Source organism: Triturus cristatus, chromosome 6 (assembly GCF_964204655.1).
Source record: "Triturus cristatus chromosome 6, aTriCri1.1, whole genome shotgun sequence".
Classification (NCBI taxonomy): Eukaryota; Metazoa; Chordata; class Amphibia; order Caudata; family Salamandridae; genus Triturus; species Triturus cristatus.
In genome coordinates, this window is record NC_140589.1 from 719,943,827 (window position 1) to 719,966,322 (window position 22,496).

The 22,496-nt window shown below is 42.6% G+C and overlaps 1 protein-coding gene across 2 annotated transcripts in view; it reads left to right on the top strand.

Moving 5' to 3' along the window:
• The window catches only part of PDSS2 (decaprenyl diphosphate synthase subunit 2), a 675,726-nt gene that overhangs the window by 427,652 nt on the left and 225,578 nt on the right, over positions 1-22,496 (top strand). For both annotated transcript variants that reach the window (XM_085611218.1, XM_085611219.1), the window contains one exon: positions 20,840-21,038. In XM_085611218.1, coding sequence (XP_085467344.1) covers positions 20,840-21,038 — 199 coding nt within the window. The remainder of the gene's footprint in view (positions 1-20,839; positions 21,039-22,496) is intronic.

Below are 22,496 nucleotides of genomic sequence, written 5' to 3' on the forward strand. Positions count from 1 at the left end.
GCACCCCAGCCGTCATAGCCCATAGAGAACTAGGACGACCTTATTTAGAGGACTTGATTAAATTCAAACCAATCCTGGCCTGGTTGAAAATTTGGCTTAACCCTGAAGCTGCGTTGAGTAGGCAGATCCTAATAGATTGCCTAGGGAGAGACAAAAGCTTGAATATCCCATGGCTTATTTATGTGAAAACTAGTTTGGAAAGCATGGGTCGCAAGGAGTTCTACTCAAACCCTTCAGGGATCACCTCACAGGATAAGCTTATTCTCAAGAGAATTTTTCTGGACCAAAGATCTCTTGCCAGATCCACAGTGGAAGGGGTCAAACCCTCAGTCAGTGTTTATAGTAAGCTTGAAACCACTGATGGGATGGAACCTTATCTTTGTGTCGTGTATAATGCCCAAGAAAGGTTTTTAATGTCACGTTTTAGGCTCAATTTTTTACCTTTTCTGTTAGCTGAACCAGCTGGTTTTAGTCACTCACTTGAGCAGAAGGGTGCCTGCGGCTGCGACAATAAGTCTCCGCAGGACACCCTTCATTTTGTACTTCTATGTCCCCTGTATGCAATTCCAAGACGTAGATTTTTAAAGGGAATCTTAAAAAAGGCCAGGTTCACTCGAGCCAAAGAAGCACTGATTTTCCTGCAAAGGGCCAGTGACCCGTTAACTTTGTGTTCTGTTATAAGTTTCCTGAAATTTGCACTAAGATTAAGGGTAACCACAGGATAGAATTACTTGCGAACCCTGCAGGATCCCCCACCCGCCATTGTGATTAAGTTTTTATGGTGGCTGTACTGTGAATAATTAATCATTTTATGTATATAGATTCAGTCAATGTTCTTGTATAATGATTTAATACTATTTTAACTTGTATATATATGTACTCTTTTATGATGGTTTTTAACCACCGAATAAAGAATTATTGAATTTGAATTTGAATTTTGAATAAGCCGTGGCTGGTGTTTCCGTGTTAAAAGGATTAGTGGGACAACACATGATGGCATCTCGTGGACCTGAGAGGTCTGGCACACGTAACTGTGAACGTGGCGGCCATCTTAGCATCTGTTGCCCCGCACTGAATCGGGTTATGGATTTACTTAATGCAGGTTAGAACCTGCGGTCAGTTCCACCATATTCCATAGTAATGGCAATTCAGTAACTTAAGAACTTTACAGCAGAGTGTAGTTGACTGTGTGTGTCAAGGCGTTTGTGTCTGGCGCACGTAACTGTGAACATGGCAGCCATTTTAGCATCTGTCGCACCTCACTGAATCGGGTGGCGGATTGATTTAAAGCAGGTTTTGAACCTACGGCCAATTTTACAATATTAAATGGTCATCGCAATTCTGTAACTTAAGAATAAGGACCTTACAGGAGAGTGTTTTTGACTGTAGGTATCAAAAGGAAAAAGCATGTACAGGATGATGGCTGCAATCTTGTAACGGGTAAACGTCCTAGTAAGGCAAATAGGCACCTATAACGAATCACATGACCGTGGTGGAAAGTGGTTCTAACCCGGTCATAGAACAACAGGGGGTGAACCCTGTTAAACAATGGCAGCTAGTGAATTAATGCATAGCTGTAAGCGGGACGTGTATAGTCCACTAGTGCCTAACAAGTAATAGATGGCCATCCTCACGAGTGTGGAACCAATTACAACTCTCATGTGTTTGGGTTGGTGAATGTTACCTGGATAAGAACATGCAGTGAGTACCATAATCCAGTTGGGGCAGTCGCCGGTCATTCAATTCAGGTTGAACTTATACACGGGTGGGGTTCAGAAGTTGAATATGTGTCAGAAGGCCAGTCTGTCTGTTTGGTTCCTCAACCTCGTTCAAACCAGTACTCACTGAATTCAAGACATGTATCCATTTGCATTGCCTGGTATTGAGTTTTTACTCCATATCTCGTCCTCTAGGGTCTCGTATCACCTTCTCAATGACCCACCATCTTAGGCTTTCCACTGAATGTTTCTGTTGGTGGAAGTGTTCCACCAGTGGAGCTCCTTGCGTGCCGCATCTAATGCGGCTACAGTGCTGCAAGATGCGTTGCTTGACCTTTCGCTTAGTTCGGCCTACATAGATCATGTTGCAGGGACACTTCATCGCGTGTGAGCAAGGCCGGTATCTGGCCAAAACACATTACTTGGCAAGCATTGCTTGAATAAATGCTTCAGTTGGAATTCCGTGCTGTCAGTGCCTGTTCTTTATTCACAGAGTGGGCTAATACACTAATATACACACACACACATGCACGCATGCACGCACACACACACACACACACACGCACACACACACACCGTTTCAAGATTAAAAACATAAAATATACTTTATTATTCAACTGTGACATAATAACCTCTGCGATTATGTGACTGCTGATGTAATTGTGTGAAAAAGTACCTGTGATATAGTGACTATCGATGTAGTGCCTCCAGTATACACATTCCTGCTATTGTGCCCTTGGTGTAGTGCGGTGTTCCCCTCAGTTCCCACTCCCATCTCCCCCTCCTTATACTGCTATGCCCATTGTCCCCTTTCCTGGTTCAACCAGGAACTCCTAACCCCCTGTACAAGAATGTTCTGCTTCCCTCGGTCATAACCTTCTTCTCCCCAAACGCACTCTCCGCTCCTCTGTCCATACTGTCTTCCCCTTTCCTGTACAGTGTTCCCTGCCTGTGTAGCCACGTTTGCACTGTATATTTCATAGACATGTACACAAGAGTAGCCCCTATATGGGCATGTGTGATTAAGGTTCTACTGCTCCACAGTCGTGCGGGAAGGGAGAGGAGGCGTGAAGAGCAAAAAGAATGCAACAGTTAGCTAGTTTGGCACGCGGTCGCCTTGTAAATAAAGAATCTTCACATAAGTTTTGCACTGGATTTACTCTCTTATGCGCACCAGTGATAAGCCATGCATTGCTTTATTCCTTATTTGGAAAAGCAAAGTGAACAAATAACTAGTTGCTAATCGTTGCGCTCCATTGTTTCATCTAAAACATATGTATGAAGCATGGTCTGATACCAAGCAGGAGCAACCCTGGGGCAATGTGATAAAACGTGTCCTGTCTAACATCCTCCAGACGTGCGAACGAATGCTTCTTATAACTCGCAACAATGGAAAAGAAAGAAATACTATCACCTGTGTGTGGTGTGGTATTAGAATAGTGGGAGCTTATTTATTGGTGCCACGCAATACTTCTGATGCTCTGTGGCGCACCTTTCATGAAGGACTGTCAATTATCAATAAATAAATCGAGGCACTAAGGCAGGGACAAAGACATGAGACAGTGGCAGCGTCTATGGCAAGATAGAAAGCCCACAGCACTTCCTTGCCCAGATGTCTGCCTTAGACGCAGATGTAGAAGCAACTGCAAAGTAGCTAGCGTTTTTGTAACGTACAAATGCCAGTAGTGTGGAGTGATTAGAGCCTGTTTGGTTGAATGGAAGTCTCTGTGGTATGTTTTATGTGCGTTTTGGAAAGGGTTTGTGCCACAAAATCACTGTCATAATTTTAACCTGTAAAAATTTCAAATCTAGACTGTCACTGTGTGTTGAAGGTGCTTATGTATATAGGTAAGTATAAATGTACTATTTTTTTAATAAACAATTTTAGTGATTTTCATTAGCAGAAAACAAAAATAACGATAATCACCGTTATGGTGATCGATTATACTGTTACCTTTCAAAAACGTTTGTCACATTTCCTTCACTCCTACAAGGATACCTATTTTCCTCTAAACTCGACTAGATTTTCTTTTCTTAACTCCATATTTACTTACCTTCACAATATAGTGGTATTCGATATTGTTGATGCGCTGTTTTTGCAGGTCACTTGCGTTATCCTGACCCCGATCCCCCTCCCGCCGTGGAAAGACATCACAATTTACAAATTGCTGTGGCGGGATCGTAACATACGATTGAATTAATGCTTTGCAGTAAAGCAGTGTTCATAAATCTGACGCCTAGTTATGCAGATTCGCTGCTTATAGCTGTTCGTAAGTCAAAGAAGGGGTTGATGTTTCTTCATTAAAACCTTTTTTAGTCAAGAAATAGGACAGTCGTCTTCCCGCTCGAGTCGGGGGAGGGGGGGGGGAGAGGGGGCAGGGAGGCAGGGCTGATGCCCTCGGGATATTAATGGCGGCCGTCATCCGTGGAAATGAGGCATCACTTGAGAGGCTTGCCGCCCTCTGTGCCCATCACTAGGGAGCCCCCCTGTGACCCGCGAGACGCAGCGCGAGCAAGTTGCGCAACTCGGCGCAGGGGACCAGAGGCCGCTCATTGGTATTCCTGACAGGTAGCTGTGCTCCGTCTGCCCATTTCTAGACTGTTTAATGTCGATCAGCTGTCTGAAAAAACGAAATGACGTGGCCATCCTTTCCGAGGGCTGCCATGACAGGTGCAGCAAGCTCGCCCGGATGCTTCATTAGGCTATTTTCAATGTGCCTTTTTTAACAATTCTTTTTGACCCTTTTTGACCCCTGTTATCCGCAGGGGTTTAAAATGATTTTGTACAGTGAGCAACCAAGCAGATGACGCGATTCCCCCTTTTTATACATTGGCGATTAATTATAAACAATGCAACAAATTCCAGAGCTTGCTTTACCCTTGGTGTTTATATAAAAAATGTGAACTAATTTTCACTGGTTAAAGTTTAGGATTTGCTCTGTTCACTGATCGCGGGTTCCTTTTTCGGCTATGAGAATTCCATGTAAAAATGCGTTTGTTTACACCTGGATAATATGTTAAATGGCTCTTAGGTCTGTCAGCCCATGTCTTTTGAACCCTGTGCCTATTAACATTCTTTCGTTTACTTACAATAAAAACTGCATATTAGACATTTCTAGTATAACTTTGCCTTTCGATATGGAATTAATGCCATCCCAGTGAAAACATATGTGGCCCAATTAATCAATATTTGCGATCAGGTTCATAGGTTAGAACTTCAATGCCGCCACTCATTCACACTATATCTAATGAGACTGTGCTTTGGGCCTGCATAAAAAACGATGCCTCAGAAGTTGCACATTTTAAAAGTTTTCAAAATCAAAGTTTTTGCAACAGCTAAAGTGTTTTTTTGCAATGTACGTATACCCTTTCCAACTCTTAAAAAAGCGCCATTTTGAAATACCACATAGGAGGGGGCATCAATGCGGTGTCCTACGTTATGTTATGTTATTAAGATTTCTAGAGTGCTCTGCTACCCTGAGGTGTCCTGGTGCTATACTCTACCTACCTAAGAAGAAACTGAAGAACAGTGGGCTAGGTAAGGAATCTAGGCAAATAACCAGGTGTTTAGTCCCTTCCTAAAGGGGAGAAGTTCTGTAGAATTCCTGAGATAAAAAGGAAGGTTATTCCATGCCTTAATGGCAGAATGACAAAAACTTCCCCCACCCCAGCTGACTTTCTTAAAGCGGGGGTGGAAGGCAAGTCTAGAATGCAGGGAGCGCAACGCCCTCCCCGGCACGTACCACTGAATGGAGTGTCTCAGGAAATCAGGGCCCATGCTATTAAGGGCCACCTCCTGTTCACTATTTGAAAAGGGTTGCATCAATGAATTGTGGCTGCAACTGCAGTCACAAACCACTGATCACTTACCGATGCCCAGATGGGAGTAGTAGTAACTGATATGCAAAGGGTAAGCAGTCTTCCTTCTCCTTCAGGAATCGCGTGGGCATCCTGAGATGTAGGTGGAGCAGCTGAGGGTGGCCCAGATCACTGCCTGCTCCTCCACTGTCTTCTCAAATGGCAAATATTTTTTAAAGAAGTGCCTGTGCCTTTTATGGAGGTGGGCTTTTTTAAAAATAAAAAATGTTTATTGTTTGGGGAAGCGAATCCAGGACTGGGGTCTGTTGTGCCTTGAAGGAGGCATCCCTGTATTTGCAGCCAATCACAGAGAAATGTAAATTGTGACCGCCCTAATTAATATTCATTAGACAGGTCGTTTTACGACCTCCCCACTTATGTATAATTTGTGATGCGACCTATTAATTAGTACATAGGCTGAATCTCAAACTGCATTTTGTTTTGCAAATCAGCTAGAGAGCCAAGTGCACATCCCAGATTTGTGACCTAAAACTGGTAATGGATACTCATGAAAGATTATCATATCCTAAACCATATTTGCGGATCTGCTGAGGGCAATATGCTGTTTATTTTTATTGTTGAGCGAGGGAGGTGGCAACATGACTCACTCAAGGCTTCGCCTCTTGTGAGTTATGAACCTTCACCGCCCTAAACAATGGTGATAAATAACGTATTTCTCACTACAAACCTCCTTTTATTTTATGTATTCATCAGTAGATGGTGTGTTGAAGTTATTACGTTGATCTCCGAGGGTACGGATTTCCAAATCGGGTGATATTTTATTGTATTGTTCAGTGTAATAATGTGAACTGGTTTAGTCTAAAGGTCCCTGAGGACATAAAAGGGTTTTGTTAAAACGCTGGAGGTGCAGTTGGCTCTGCACAGATCCAGGCACCGTTCTTCGCAGTGCTTTGCAGGCCAAGAGGCAGAGGATAGGTGGTACTCTCAAATTACATGCAATAGGGTTAAGAGACCTGAATATTACAGAACCAAGCCTTCTTCAGCAGTTCTGTGGTTTAGTCACTTGCTAAAAAGGCATGGTATAGTTCTTCACAGGTAATAAAGTCCTCCTCTGATGGTAACTTCAACATATGCTTCTAGGGCATCTGCAGTGGCCCAGAGCTTTTGATTACCGACATTTTGACCATTTCCTTCTCAGCATCCAGCCCACAATCATAACCACAATCATATTCAATTTCGACCAGTTTCTGGTCTATTCATTCAGCAGCCTCCGTGGACATAGAACGATAGCTGCTGCTTGCGGTTGTACAGTAAAAGAGTCATAGAGTGTTATCCGTTAACTAGTAACACTACAATAAACGTCTCTAGATCTGACCCTCTGTGCACTCCGTTGTACTAGCTGGACATCCAGCACTAGTGTCGGGCATGTAAAACACGTCCTGTGTGTGGTCTGATTGATGGCACATTGTAATGCAAAGTCCTCCGATCATTCAAGTTCACACTTAAAATTAAGAGGAATACGAAAAGGTAATGCCTGCCATTCCAACACGTACTGCATGTCAGAGGTGGAGGACGTCCAGCACCACACCTGACCAACAACTAGTACTGCGACACCCTCCCATAGCAATTAATAGAGGCAGGGAATTTAAAAAAAAGCCCATAGGAACTAATGTTAAATTAGATTATAGTAACTTAAAAAAAATATAAATCCATTTTCCTTAATGGTAAAACAATTGCGCATAAATAGAATATAATTTTTTGTTTATTGTAAAATATATTAACAGCCATTTTTATATTTAAAAGTTAAGTTATCAACATTTATTTTTAAACAATTACATTAATTTAAATACATTCTATATATACCTTTTGGTATTTTATTCAGCATAGTAAAAAAATATGACTTCTAATTTTGGTCGGATTTTTTAAAGCTAAATCTTAAGAAAAACAATTTACATTTGATATATCCAAAATAATTAAATATTTAATTCAAAATGATAATTCCGTGGCATTTAACATTTTGTTCTATAAATAAAATACATATTTAAAATTAATGTACATTCATATTTAAATGAAAAATATTTGTTACATTTTTTTGAGTTTAATAAACTTTTCCCTATACTTTACCATAGGGAGATCTCCTTGATGTCGGAGAACTCCGCATAAGTGTGGAAAATTACAAGTAGTTATATTTACACTTTGAAATTAGGCTCGATCCTCCTAATTCAAGGGGTGGGGACATGTAAGTCTACACTGTTTAGTAACCTCACACTCGTAAATGATGAATAGCAAAGAGTTCTAAAGTTACGCAAAAGTGTTAGAGTAAATTTACTTGTAGTAAATCTACACATTTATATTTACCTTTGTGAATAGGGCCCAAAATCTAGGCTCATGTTATTATTTGTGTTGGCACAAGGACATTTGTGTAGTACATTATTTACTCATAAAGAGTCCTTTGTTGCTGTTAAAGCCAGCTGTGATTTGGCGGAATAGTTTTTTACAAAATTCCCATGCCTATGACTCAGACTACTGCAAATTATAAAATCCTTCACCCCTGAATAAAATTCCAAAATTCTTGTTGAGTCACATTTTTAAGTCGTTTTTAGGTCTCGTGCCTAGTGATGCAGTGCGCAGCATGAGTCCTTTTGTGCGGGGTTCAGAAACGGAGCCTGGAATCTCACACGCTTGTGCGTGTGCTTTTCTTTTTGTGCTACCCCATTGGCCTTTGCGTGCGTCTTTTCATAAAAGACTGCGTGCAATTGGCCAAAGGCGGGCGCATTGCTCCACCCATGGCCTATTGGTGTCATTTACGCGCTTGGTGCGCGTAATAGACACCAATAGGCCATGTGGTTTCAAGTATCGTGCCCAGACACGGGCGTGATAATTGAAAGCACATGGCTCGCAGTGGCGCGCGCGCGCGTACCACTCGCGGGCTAATTTGTTTTTCAAGCGGAAGTGAAAGCGAACACTTTCCCTGCCGCTTGTCTCTGTTCTTCGTTGCAATTAAAAAGAAGATAAGTCTGAGTTCACTAACAGAGCGATGCTTGCAATAATTTTCAATGTTTCCTCTTTCTTGCGTTAATTAGCATATCCGCGGCTGCGATCTCCTGTGAGAATGCAAAACGCACCCCATCCCAATCTCCGGTTTTGTTGAGCACGCTTCCCGGAACTTCCTCAGGCCTAGCCGCGTTTGTTGCAGCCCAGGCAGTGCAGTCAGTCAGCATCTAAGGGGCAGCCCTAGGAGCACGGCGACTGGGACAATTCGGTGTGCTTCGGCTCTTACCGTCATTCGGAGAGGAGTCACAAACAATGTAACAACATTCTGATTCACCCGCTGCATCAGATTCACTGATGCCACGACGTGAGTCAGTGATGATTTGCCCAATGAGACATCCAGACACTGAGTCTTTGTCACATGATAGACATAGGCAAGCCCATTTAAGTTTGCCAGCGTGCAGCCTGCCGGCTGCTGCTCACAGCCCGTGCTGTTGTTGGGCCACACGGCCATAATGTGATGACCTGCCTCGACCCAACCTTGCCGGACCGCGGCTGGAGTGGTGCGGTGCCTCAGCATGTAGCTGCACTGCAGTCCAGCAACAAGACTTTACTTTGTGCTTGCAGCCTGCACCGTGACGTGGTTGTAAAGGAGTATAGCCTCATGTGAAGACGACCTGCCTTTGGAGTTTACACCCTTAGCCTTCTCTGTGTTTGCGCGTTTCTGCTTGTTTTTAGTAAAGGTTTGTTGATAAGAATTTTTGCGAGCTTACTGCTTGTTGGGCTATACCCACATTTCATGTATGGTCCTTTTCTGGTGCAGTTTTTTGTTATCTGGTGTAAATTCCAGTTGACGACTAGCAAATGTATTAAATCACTTACAGTTGTAATGTTTATTCTTTGTACACATTGAGCCCTCCCTTGTGTTTTGTGCAGTCCAGTGTACCAAGAAATACCAACTGAGCACACTGGCCAGGGCACTAACAAGGATCATGAAAATGCAGCTTTAATTTTCTCACTATACGCCTGAAAACCTGGGATTGTACGTGCTTTTCTGGAATTTCAGCAGGGTTATCTGGTACGTAAGATTAAGTTGTTAAATTGAAGTAAATAAAGATTGCAACTAGTAGACCATGTTGGGTTGTCGAATGAAAGCCAGGTACTGGACATTGGTGACATGGAGAGAAGAGGCAAGCACATTGTCCTCCTGGAGTGCTGCTGAGTACCAGAAGCTATTTCAGCTGATGCAAATGCTAGTGGCATAAGTGACTCCCCAAAAAGGAGTTTACTTCGAGCTAAAACTTACTTTTTAGGCTTACCACCGAAAGGGGTTTTGTAACAGAACAATCCATGCAAGTTGAATCCATTGGTAATAAGTAGATACAGTTCTTTTTTGTACGATTTGTGTTATGTCTCATACGCTGGGAATGCTTTCTAGTGGGCATAAAGCAGTGCTATGAAAGGACACAGGTACTGTATACCCCAGCACCACCCTTGCCTCAAAAGTACACATTTAAATCAGTGCAATGCAATAGGTCTCGCATTAACGTGAGTTTAAGCTATTGGCATTGTAACTGACAATGTTTTATTTATGTTTCAAAAACCAAAACATAAATAAAAGGCCTTGTCATTTTTTATGCCAATAGCTCAAACTCGTGTAAATGCGAGACCTGTTGCATTGCAAATGCTTTTTCTTTTTGTCTGTGGCTGTTATTTGTTTTATTTATTTATTTATTATAAGATCTCCGTAACACAAACTATACCATAGGGGGGCAGTGACTTCACAGCAGGTAGTATGGCCGATTAGACATTAAGGTGAGTGAGGTATTAGCACTGAAATCCTTCTGCTATGGATCTGTGACTGGAACTTTTGTTCAGGACATTTTTCACTGAGGAGGCTTTACTAGTCTCCTCATATCTGGGGCTCTGTGTGAGGCTTGCCTGATGGTTTCATACTGAGGTGAGGGATGTCTCTGTATTCTTGGAGGACTGGTTTGGATTCTGTGGGTGAAGTGAGGCAAGAGTTTACATTTAGGGGCTCTGAATCCTGGCACAGTTGATAGTTCCACTAGTCAGCATGGTAGACAATATTTCTCTGACAGAGGGCCGTGACCACAGCCAGTCAAGTTTTTGGCATGGACATGGAACAGCTCTGCAGTGGCTGATATCTGAAATAAAATGCATTAAGCTACACAACTAGCAGCCCTAATTTTATTGGGTCCATTGGATGCTTTTGGTTAGGTGATCTATAGATCCTTCTAACCAAACAGGATCAAGGCATTGCACATCACAATGGGAATACAGAGCATTCCAGTGGTGTGATCCAGGCGCCTAAAACATGGCATGCTCTGTCTAAATGTCCGCACAGTGTTTGTTCTCATGCCTCTCTGCTGAGGTCATATCGTGCATCACCGAATGGACGATCAAAAATACAGGTAGATAGGGTACATATTTCCACCTTTGTTTAAAGAGTATACATCAGTTGGTTTTACTATAGTACAAATATGCACAAATGTTTGATTTTACTTGTATTCAAATGTGTATACCCACACTTCACTATGCATAAATGTGTGTGGCACCAGGTGCTATGAGTGTGATCCTACACATTTCAGATGTCTGTACTTAGCATTTGTTATGATACTTATGGATCAGCTACATGTCACCTTAGTTCCTGACCTGCAGCTGTGTTGTGAATTTTGGCCACCAGAGGACTAGAACTGTTAAGTGTTGTACAAGGAAATTGATTTACACTCAAGCTGTGTCCCTTGGCATCAAAGATGACCTGTAGGTTGAGTGACAGTGGCGGTATGTGCCAAACAAATGTATAGTAGGTCTTGCTGGCTGCAATGAAACATGTCCAGTACACCAGGCCCACATATAACTTTTGCAGCACCCATCTTTTTGCAGAGGTTGTGGTATGTCGAAGAGTAAAAAACTAAAAGGAAAAGAGACGAAAACAAACTACAGGAAGCTGAGGGGAAAAAAAAATAAAGAGGGCAGAAAAAGAGTAAACATTGTGAACAAAAAAGAACAGAAAATATGAGATGAGAGGGAGATAGGAGAAGGCTGGCCGTAAAATGCAGAACGAAGAGACCTGACCCAAAAGGAGGGAACAGAGAAGAGCTAAAGTGACTTATGGAAAAAAAAGACCAAAGGCAGGAATATAATCTGGTGGTTAATGTTACAGGAATCTGTGTTTAAATTGCAGGTCACTAATTCCAAGACTAGTGAGACAAATCAATTGGTTACCAACCCCATTGTGTGTGTGTATGTATGTGTGTATGTATGTGTGTGTGTATATACATATATATATTTTCCTTTCAACCACCTCCTGTCACACAAATTATGTTGGCACTGCTTTGAGTTTCACTTGATTTTATTCTGAAAAGAAAATGAAATATTCATCAACGTTTTTCGGCTGTCAGTCGCAGCCTTGTTCACAATGACAAGCACCATTATTTACAGTTCATTTGATGTCTTTTCACTTATTTACAATAAACACAGAGAAAGGACAAATGTGGAACATCTCTATACACTATAGCTGATCAAAGTCAGCGCCATTTTGTAACATGAAAGATTACTCTGTCTAAAACCTAGTGGCTCTTTTTACTTAGGTTTGTTGTCTACACAGTAATAAACATCTAATGAAGAATCGCTTTTTCAACTCCATGAATGTTTCAAATTGGGCACAAACCAAATTCATTACAATTATCACATTTGTAAAAAATCTCTACTCCACGGGAAAATTCTCTTAAAAAAAGCCTTCCCCATTTTAAAAAAAGAGTAATTTAAAAAATAAGCATGCAATTCTTATCTCTTGTCTAGTGCCTTTTATAGTATATTTCATAATGTTTCCAATAAGATTACCCAAAACCATTGTAAAGTGCATTATACCTAAAGCGCATGAATTCTTTAAAGTGCATTGTGCTAGTAAACATTTTCCCTATCTTTTACCTTTCCCTTTAAGATATTTCTGTACTGCTCTCTTTGAAGAGTGTGTTCTATGTGATGCATATTTTAATATACACAGGTGAATAGGTCTTCATCAATACTAAAACCGTTCGGTTCCTTACAGTCTAGCTCCAAGATGAAGAACATTTCAAATTTCCTCAATTCCTTTTTTCAATCCCCTCCTCTTATCCTTTTTGGTACTTGTACAATGCAACTATAGCTCAATAATTTGGGGTTGCTGTGATGGTACTTCTCAAAATGCCTAGCCACCGGATAGCTTCGGTCCTTATTCACTATAGCTCTCCTATGCTGTAAGATTCTTTTATGGGCTGGTAATATGCTCCCTACATATAACTTCTTACATGGGCATTTGAGTATGTATACCACAAAACGTGTTCTGCATGTAAGATTCCCTTTTATTTTTATGGATTTGATAAAAGCAGTTGTGTGAGTGGAAAAGTTCTCCCCATTCTTGCAAGCCATGCATTTTATGCATTTTTTGAAACCTTTATTTAGTTTAAGCCAAGTTGTTTTTCGTGTTTCTGCTCAAAATTTGCTTTTCACCAAATACTCTCTTAAGGATTTTGATTTTTTGTAAGTAATTTGGGGTTGTCTTGTTGTTAATCGACCTATAATTGGGTCCTCTTTGACTAAATGTCAATGTTTACATAGGATCTGGCGAATTTTCATGTGTTCTACACAGTATGTGGTTATACATTTATGTGTACTGTGTGTTTTATCTTTCTGTTCATTTCTCACATTTATTTTGCCTCTATCTGCTAATTTCTGACCTATATTCTGCCTCTTTCTGCTCATTTCTCATGCTTATCTTGCCACTTTATGTTCGTTGCTGAACTTTATTCTGCCTCTTTCTGCTCATTTCTCACCTATATCTTGCTTCTTTCTGCTTGTTGCTGACCTGTATTCTGCCTTTATCTGCTCGTTTCTGACCTTTATTCTGCCTCTTTCTGCTAGATTCTCACCTTTATCTTGCCTCTATCTGCTCATAGCTGACCTTTATTCTGCCTCTTTCTGACCTCTATTTTACCTCTTTCTGCGTGTTTCTCACCTTTATTTATCCTCTTTCTTCTCGCTTGTCAACTTTTTTTTTGCATCTTTCTGCTCGTGGCTGACCTTTATTTTGCCTTTTCCTGCTCGTTTCTCACCTTTATTTTCCCTCTTTCTGCTCGTGGCTGACCTTTATTTTGCCCTTTTTTTGCTTGTTTCTCGCCTTTTTTGTTTGCCTCTTTCTGCTCGTTGCTGACCTTTGTTTTGTCACTTAATGCGTGTTTCTCACCTTTATTTAACCTCTTTCTGCTCATTGCTGACCTTTCTTTTGCCTCTTTCTGCTTGTTTCTGACCTCTATCTTACCGCATTCTGTGGGTTTCTCACCTTTATTTAGCCTCTTTCTTCTCGCTTGTCGACTTTTTTTTGCCTCTTTCTGCTCGTGGCTGACCTTTATTTTGCCTCTTTCTGCTCGTTTCTCACATTTATTCAGCCTCTTTCTGCTCATGGTTTACCTTTATTTTGCCTCTTTCTGCTCGTTTCTCACCTTTATTCAGTCTCTTTCTGCTCGTGGCTTACCTTGATATTGCCCCTTTTTTGCTCGTTTCTCACCTTTATATTGCCTCTTGCTGCTCGTTGCTGACCTTTATTCTGCTTCTTTCCGCTTGTTTCACACCTTTATGTGGCCTCTTTCTGCTCGTTGCTGACCTTTATTTTGGCTCTTAATGCTTGTTTCTGACCTTTATTTAGCCTGTTTCTTCTCGCTTGTCAATTTTGATGGCCTTTTTCTGCTCGTGGCTGACCTTTATTTTGCAGCTTTCTGCTCGTTTCTCACCTTTATTCAGCCTCTTTCTGCTCGTGACTGACCTTTATTTTGTCACTTTATTCTTGTTTCTCACCTTTATTTAGCCTCTTTCTGCTCATTTCTGACCTTTATTCTGCTTGTTTCTCACCCTTATTCTGCCTCTTGCTGCTCGTTTCTGACCTCTATTTTGCCTCTTTCTGCTCATTGTTGACCTTTATTTTGCCTCTTTATACTCATTACTGACCTTTTTCTGCCTCCTTCTGCTCGTTTCTGACCTTTATTCTGCCTCCTTCTGCTCGTTTCTGACCTTTATTCTGCCTCTGTCTGCTCGTTTCTCACCTTTATCTTGCCTCTTTCTGCTTGTTGCTGACCTATATTCTGCCTCTTTATGCTCCCTTATCACCCTTATTTTGCCTCTTTTTGCTTGTTTCTGACCTTTATTTAGCCACTTTCTTCTCGCTTGTCAATTTTGTTGGCCTCTTTCTGCTTGTGGCTGACCTTTATTTTGCCTCTTTTTTGCTTGTTTCTCACCTTTATTTAGCCTCTTTCTGCTCGTTTCTGACCTTTATTCTGTTTTTTTCTGCTTGTTTCTCACCCTTATTCTGCCTTTTGCTGCTAGTTTCTGACCTCTATTTTGCCTCTTTCTGCTCATTGTTGACTTTTATTTTACCTCTTTATGCTCGTTACTGACCTTTTTCTGCCTCCTTCTGCTCGTTTCTGACCTTTATTCTGCCTCTTTATACTCGTTCTTCACCTTTATCTTGCCTCTTTCTGCTTGTTGCTGACCTATATTCTGCCTCTTTATGCTCGCTTATCACCTTTATTTTGCCTCTTTCTGCTTTTTTCCACTGGGACCACGGGGGAGTCTCAAAGCCCCCACGGTCCATGCCGACTCCCCACCTCCTGCAGGAGCCGGTATTGCTCTCACAGACAAGGAGCTGCTAAACATGCAGCTCCCTATCTGTGAGAGCAATCTTTTAGTCTGTTTCCCTGTCCGCTCAACAGCGGGTAAGGAAACAGACAAACCTCTGCTTCCATCAACTCCCACTTGCTGGAAGCGGCGTGTTTGTTCTGACTTGGTGGAAGCTGTCAAATCTCTCGCCAAGTCACAGCACACAGCAATGTCCGAGGCGTAGGCACTGCGGGACATAGCAGAAGCCGGCTCTGGGGGGTGGCGGTCCACAGGGCCATTATTGGCTCCAGGAGGGTTGCCAGCGGCCTCCCTTATTTCACTTTCACAAGCCTACCCCAAGGACGTGGTGGTCCCCGGGGCCGTGTAAGGCCCAGGAGGGCGAGCAGTCAGCCTCCCCTCCTTCTTTAAGAAAAAGGAATGTCCCAGGGAGGAAGTGGTTCCTTGGGCATGGGGGAGGGGGTGGCCCCGCACAATATTTAAGTTAGCCAGGAGTAGGTGGTGTCCCCCTGGTCTCTAGGCGGGTCCACGAGGCCCACCCAAGCATTTTATTTTAAGCCCTGGGGAGGGGGTGGTTCCCGGAACTTGGGGACAGGGTCTGCAAGGCCCCCCAAAGCTTTTGATATGTAGCCCCGCAGAGGTGAAGGTACCCAGGGCCCGGAGGGTCCGCCCGGCCCCCGTTTCCTAGTATAATTAGCTCAGTGGAGGTGGTGGTCCCCAGGGTTTTTTTAAGCCCTTGGAGGGGGACCCGCACACCCCCCTTCATTTTTTCAATAATACCCACATGCCCTCGGGACCTGCGCCACCCTGAGGCTACAATTAATACTAGTGACGGAGCCTGCACTTTTTTTAAATATTCACAGTGATATTTGTGAATATTTTGCCAAAATTGCTGTGAATAAAAAAAAAAGATATGTTTTTATGCCGTGGTAGGCTTCCAGGGGAATCCTAAGACCAAGGCTTGGGGTCAGGGTATTCCTACTCTGTCCCTTTTTCTTTTTTTCCGCATTTGTTTTGTGGGACTTGGCTGAAGCTGAGTCACAAGATAGCTGCTAACACTTCCTGGTTGAAGTGTTAGCAGCCAATCTGAGCTCTGAATTTCCCTGCATCAGCTCGTTATTATTCACGAAGTCGTTGCAATTACAGATATGCTTATTTTTTTCCCTTACATTTCTCAACAACTACTGAACGGATTTCCACCAGATAATTGAAGTCTGATCTGCTAACCAAAATCTACCTTCCTGCCGAATTAGGTGTAATTCCATCCACCGGTTCGCGCTGTAGTTGTTGTCAAAGCTCCTATGGGAATTAACATGGAAACACCCTTTTCTCCGCCCCTGCTTGATGGATCACCCCAAAACTTTCCAGGCGCAGCATGAATCACAGCTCACTTTTTGGGGAAAATGTCATTAAAATTCATCTAACGACGCCAAAGAAAAAGCCAAGTCAAAAACGCTTTGCCTATGGAAACATGGTCCTAACAATAACTATATATATACATATAATTCACTGGGAAAAAAACAAAGGTTGAAGTAGTGTTATACTTAGGTGAAATGTTCAGTAACAACGTAATGTTTTAAACTCTAAAAGCCACTGAATTTCACCAGTTATAGTTATCTCCAGTAACTATAAGTTGTGCTCTAAGGTAACTGCAACCTGAGCCTCCGCCATGTGCACTGATATCAATGATGTCATAGAATATGTCATGAGTAATGTAATATGTGGGGTAATTAGCAGTGCATAGTGAGGGCACGAGTTATAGTTACGTGAAATAACTATAACTGATGAATTTCAGTGGTTTTTAGAGTTTAAAACTTTACATTTCACCTAACTCTAATGTTACTTTAACCTTTTTTTTCATTGAATTTCTAGTTTTTTTTTAACGCAAAGTAATATTTAGTTAAACCCGGACGTGCGCCGTGGGGCGTTGACCAAAAAACCTGGCCTGCGGCCAGCCCTGTGGTCAATCCCCCAAAGGCAGCCAACCCTCTCCAGGCCAATTTCCTCCCTGGGGACCCCATCCTCCAGGGCCCAGATGCCTTTATAAAGGGGGGCCATGCAACCCCTCGCCCCAGGCCGATTTCGGCCCCGGGGACTCTATCCCTCGGGGCCCGCCATGTTTAAAAGGGGAGAGGGAATGCGGCTCCCCCAGCCGTTTTCAGGCCCCAGAAACCCATATCCTGCAGCCCGCCACATGATTTAAGGGGAGGGGTGCCACGCGCCCCTCCTCTCCGAGACTCTAGAGGCTGCGGGGACCCCATCCCCCCAGTACCGGGTCAAATGCTATGTCCTGCAGAGCCCATCCCATAGCAGTCTCCGTGCAAGCAGCAGCACGGGCAGGGAAACCTGTGTTTGCTTTCGCATGGCAGGAGCATTTTCAGATCTCCTGCCAAGTGGAAGCAACCACGACGTCTGCTCCCAGCGGACGGTAGCTTCAAAAATTCTCCCGCCTTCTGGGAGCTGACTTTATCTGTTTCCCAACCTGCACTGAATTGGGCAGGGAAAGAAATGAAAATATTGCTCCCGACCTCAGGGAGCAGCATTATTAGTGGCTCCTTGAAGGCAGGAGCAATGACGGCTCCCGCTGGATGCAGGGAGCTGGCTGGTGCTGCGGGGGCCTTGAGGCTCCCTTCGTGGCCCCCAACAACACTGCGGTGGGTGCCCTAAGTGGGCACCTGGTCACCCACTTTTTATTGTGCCGTGCCACAGGGGATGAGGTCCCCGGGGCTGAAATCAGCCAGGTGCGGGGGGTCTATTGCCCCCTCCCCCTAATATTTATCCTGGCCCCATGGACTGGGGCCCCTGGGCTGAAAGCAGCACAGGGAGGGAGGCTGCTCGCTCCCCTCCCCCAAATCTTAACACCAATCCCTAGGGTCCCCTGGTCTGAAATCGCCCCGGGGAGGTGAACCGTGTGCCCCCCTTCTCTAATGATAACTCTGGGCACCAGGGGATGGAGTTCCCGGGCCCGAAATTGTCACAGGGAGGGGGTCCATGTGCTCCCCTCCCCTTAACAAGTACGCCAGGCCCTAGGGGATGGGGTCCCAGGGGCAGAAATTGGCCCAGAAAGGGGGGCTGCATGGCCCCCTACTGCTAAATATCAAGCTGGGTTGGGGGCATGGAGTCACCAGGGGCAGGCCCTGTGGCCAATCACCCACAGTGCACAGCCAAAGGCCCGTGTGCATTGTGGTGTTGGCTGTCTTGTGGGTGGTTGGCCACAGGGCCTGGCCTGGCTGCAGGTCTGGCCTTGTGGGCAGACCCCAACTGTGCACAGCCTTATGGGGTTGGCTGCAAGCGGGGTTTGGTTGCAGGCCCTGCAGCCAACTCTGAGCTGTGGATGGTTGGAGGCAGTGCGCGACGCTGGTTGGATTTAAGGATTGTAATTAAATTTTACTTTACGTTGAAAAAAACCTAGAAATTCACTGAAAAAACAAAGGTTAAAGTAACCTCAGAGTTAGGTGAAATGTTCACAGTAGCAAAGTAACGTTTTGAACTAAAAACCACAGAAACTCACCAGATATAGTTACAGTTATCTCAAGTAGCTATAACTCGTGCCCTAAGATAACTATAGCTTGTGCCCTCCCAATGTACTACTAATTACCTCACGTATTACATCACTCATGACATCTTCTATCACATCATAGATAATATCACTGCAACATTTGCAGTGAAATTATTGACGAGAAAAACGTGCATGGCAGGGCGTGAGTTGTAGTTACCTTAGAGCTTGAGTTATAGTTACTTGAGATAACTCTAACTGGTGAAGTTCTGTGTTTTTTTTAGAGATTACAATGTTACCTTGTTACTGAACATTTCACCTAACTATAACGTTACTTTAAAATGTGTTTTTTTCGATATATATATGTATCAATGCTTAGTCGAGGGTTGTGCTAATTTAAGAGCTTTGTGTGCTACAAGAAAATTGTCAGATTCTATTCCTCGTGAAAGCGGTCAGTTGGTTATTTCATATGTGGCAGAGATCCCTGTGTAACCTGTTGGTCATAAGCTCCAAACCTCATGAGATGGCGCCCTCTCAGCAGTGCAATGCAGCAGCACAACAGAATGAGGAAATATTACAAAGCAAAATAATTTAAATATTTAAACAGAAAATGCACCTTTGCTGCTCTTCAGACCACCCAAACACTGCACTCTGTTCTTATTTCATACTCCCCCATACCCTGCCCCCCCCAGCCATCTTACACAGCAGATACTTTGTATTAAACCTTCCTCATTCGTTTTACAAAGTTGCATTCATGTCTAAAGGAACAACTTACTTTCTGTTACTTTTTCGACCTGATTGAAGGGTTAAAGTAGCGTTATCTGGAACTGAAGGGTTAAAGTAGCATTATCTGGAACCCAAAAGTAATACCATTTTTTCCTTTTCATTGGTCCTTATTGATGTTAATTTACGAACATGACCCAAAGGGTATCAGAGCGCTTAACAATTACATAGTATCAAATTTACAACAGTACAAATGAGAGGCATCAACAGATTGAAAAACGAATAGCTTGAGTAGTATAAGTAAAAAAAAAAAAAAACAACTGTCACCAAGAGCCATGTGGACAACAATGTAGATAATAATGACAAGGTCCATACGATGTACTTAGTAACGATAAATGACATTGAGGACATCATAGACAAATAGATCAGTGTGGTCATTGCAGCAAGATAAGAATTTCTGTTATGCTCCAAAACAAGGAATAATGTAGTTTTGGTAGCACTAGATGAAGAGAGCAGATTCCATAACCAGGGCTAGGAGCAACCTACGTTAAAGCAGGTGTTGAGGAAAAAGTTCAGCTATGGTAGGAATTTGCTCATAAGAAATGATATTCACTTCTTTCTTGAAGGATGAAGTTGACTGAATTCTTATAATTTAAGGAAAAAGCAAATTCCAGATTCTCAGGGCAGCTCTGGAGAAGGCTCTGTTATAGGTTTTTTTCTTCTGGAAGATGGGCGGTTTCAGCACTAGATCCCTGGCACTCCGAGATGGTCTTCCTCCCCCAGAAATCTCAATTTGTTTAGCAAGATACATCAGTGTTTTGTGGTGGACTCTTTTGTGTGTGATACATGCTAGCTTGAGTTGAATTCTGGCTAGTATAATAATATAATAGTCCCACCCAGTTTGAAGCAGCTCAAAGCAGACATTACATTAGATAATGCCACCAACAACATTAAATGGAAAAGGGAACACTGCCCTTTCCATTACTGTTTCATATCTTAAAATGCAAAATAGCACGAATTATATTCATGAAATCTGCTGAGCAAACTCATGTGATCACCAAGCAGTTGGTTTACATTTTCCCATACTTGTATTTGCAAAAAATGAAAATAAAGTGTTATGAAGGTGACCAGCTGCAGAGAAGGAGAGGGATACATCACCAACATTACCCTTCCTCAGAGACGCAGCTGTCCATAGTTTGCATACGGGCTTGTTTGCCGATAATTATATGAAATTTGGGTCTCGGTGGTAGCAGACTGAAGCTAATTGCCGTGTTCAACATTTCCATTTAAAGTGAATATAAGGGACATTGTTCTCTTCTTGGGAATTTGAATGATACCTTGTGGAAACTATGTTAGGGAAACTGTTCCGGAAGCTGCAAATGACCTGTCACTTTGTACATTTTGTTTCTCCTGTCATTAGCCAGAGAAGTCTTGCTGAAATTACCGAGTTGATCCACACTGCTTTTCTTGTGCACCGCGGGATAGTCAACATCAGAGAGCTGAAGGCCTGCGATGGGCCATTGAAGGACATGCAGTTTGGGAATAAAATGGCCATACTGAGCGGAGATTTTCTTTTGGCAAATGCTTGCACGGGCCTAGCGCAGCTGCAGAATACCAAGGTAAGTGAATGATTTGCCTCTACCTCTTGGTATGTGATGGAATTGGGTTATGGTTTATGCTACAGGAGTGCCCAAGTGAAGAGTACCCCAGGCTTCCTATTCAAGAGCATCCATTTTGTGGGCACAGCTTGAGAACTTTTCAACTCCCAAAGTGAGATGTGCTTTAATTCAGAATTAATTTAAAAAGATGCGTGACCTGCATTGTCGGCCAGCTTTTTCCCCATATAAACTCGGAAAACCCTTTATTTTATTGAAAAAAACGATATGATAAAAAGGTACCAACACTTAAAAGCAATCTGTTATTTTGCATCACGATCAGTGTTTTAAATGGGCAGGTACTCACAAGTACTGAGTACCTGCACTTCTTTAATTGTAAAGGTGTAAGAGTACTTGCTGTTCTCAGTGGGGGTTCAGTACGTTTGATAGGAGAGTACCTGGACTTCTCAGTAGCTCACAGGTACTCTGGGCAATGATTAGCTACAGTTCTGTAAAGTTATTTCAACCACTTATTAAGATAAAAACTTAAGTCAAAGAGGATTGAAAAGCAGCTTGAGGAAGAAGGACCCAAAGATAGTTTTAAGTAGGATTTGCCAAGGTTACATTTTTTTGGTTACCTTTCTCGCTTTGAACACAAACTTCTTGTAAAGTGGCAGTGGTCATGGAATCCAGCTGTTGGACCACGGCCTGTGAAACATTGCGTTTGCTGTCTGTAGATGTTTCATTCCTGATTTTAGTGGGACTTGCGCCTTAATTTCCCAGCGTATGGTGCGCTCACACAAACAAAATGTAGGATTCAGGCCCAAAAGGGGTAATTATAACCTAGCATTTATTAGGCGAAAACTACACAGCAAGTGAGAGGAAAAAAGTAGAGAGTGTCCAACTCAAAGATTGAAGCAAGACTGAGCGCAATATGCAGGTATTAAAATATTACACATGCTTCGAAGGTCAAACATAAATAAATGGCTGTTCTTTTGCACCACAAGGAGTTTGATTCTATTGGAATGCGGTTCAGCGATCAGAAGGTCAATGATCATATTGAAGACTTTGGAAATAATGTTGGGCTACTGGGTTAAGACAGAAAATATTTTCTCTATTTTAGAAGAAAGGACCACTTTATAGACATTACACATTTTGAAAACCGATATAAATGAGAGGTGGAAAGGAAGGGTAGTTGTTGAGGGGCTCTGTCGGAAGTGGTAGATGGACCTGAAGAAGAAGGTCGGAAATAAGTGCAGAGAATGATATCAAGGTGCAATAAAGAGACCAAAAAACCGCACTTCTGTGACTATATGAATAGTGAAGCAAACACATCAAATAAAGTGTAGTAGGACTGATAACCGTTGTTAGACATACAGGAAATTTGCTCTGTCATTTAGACATTGCAATATTACATTATTCTTCGAAGGCAAAATGTATTGTGATCTTAGTGTACTTTATTATTATTATTTTTTATTTAAT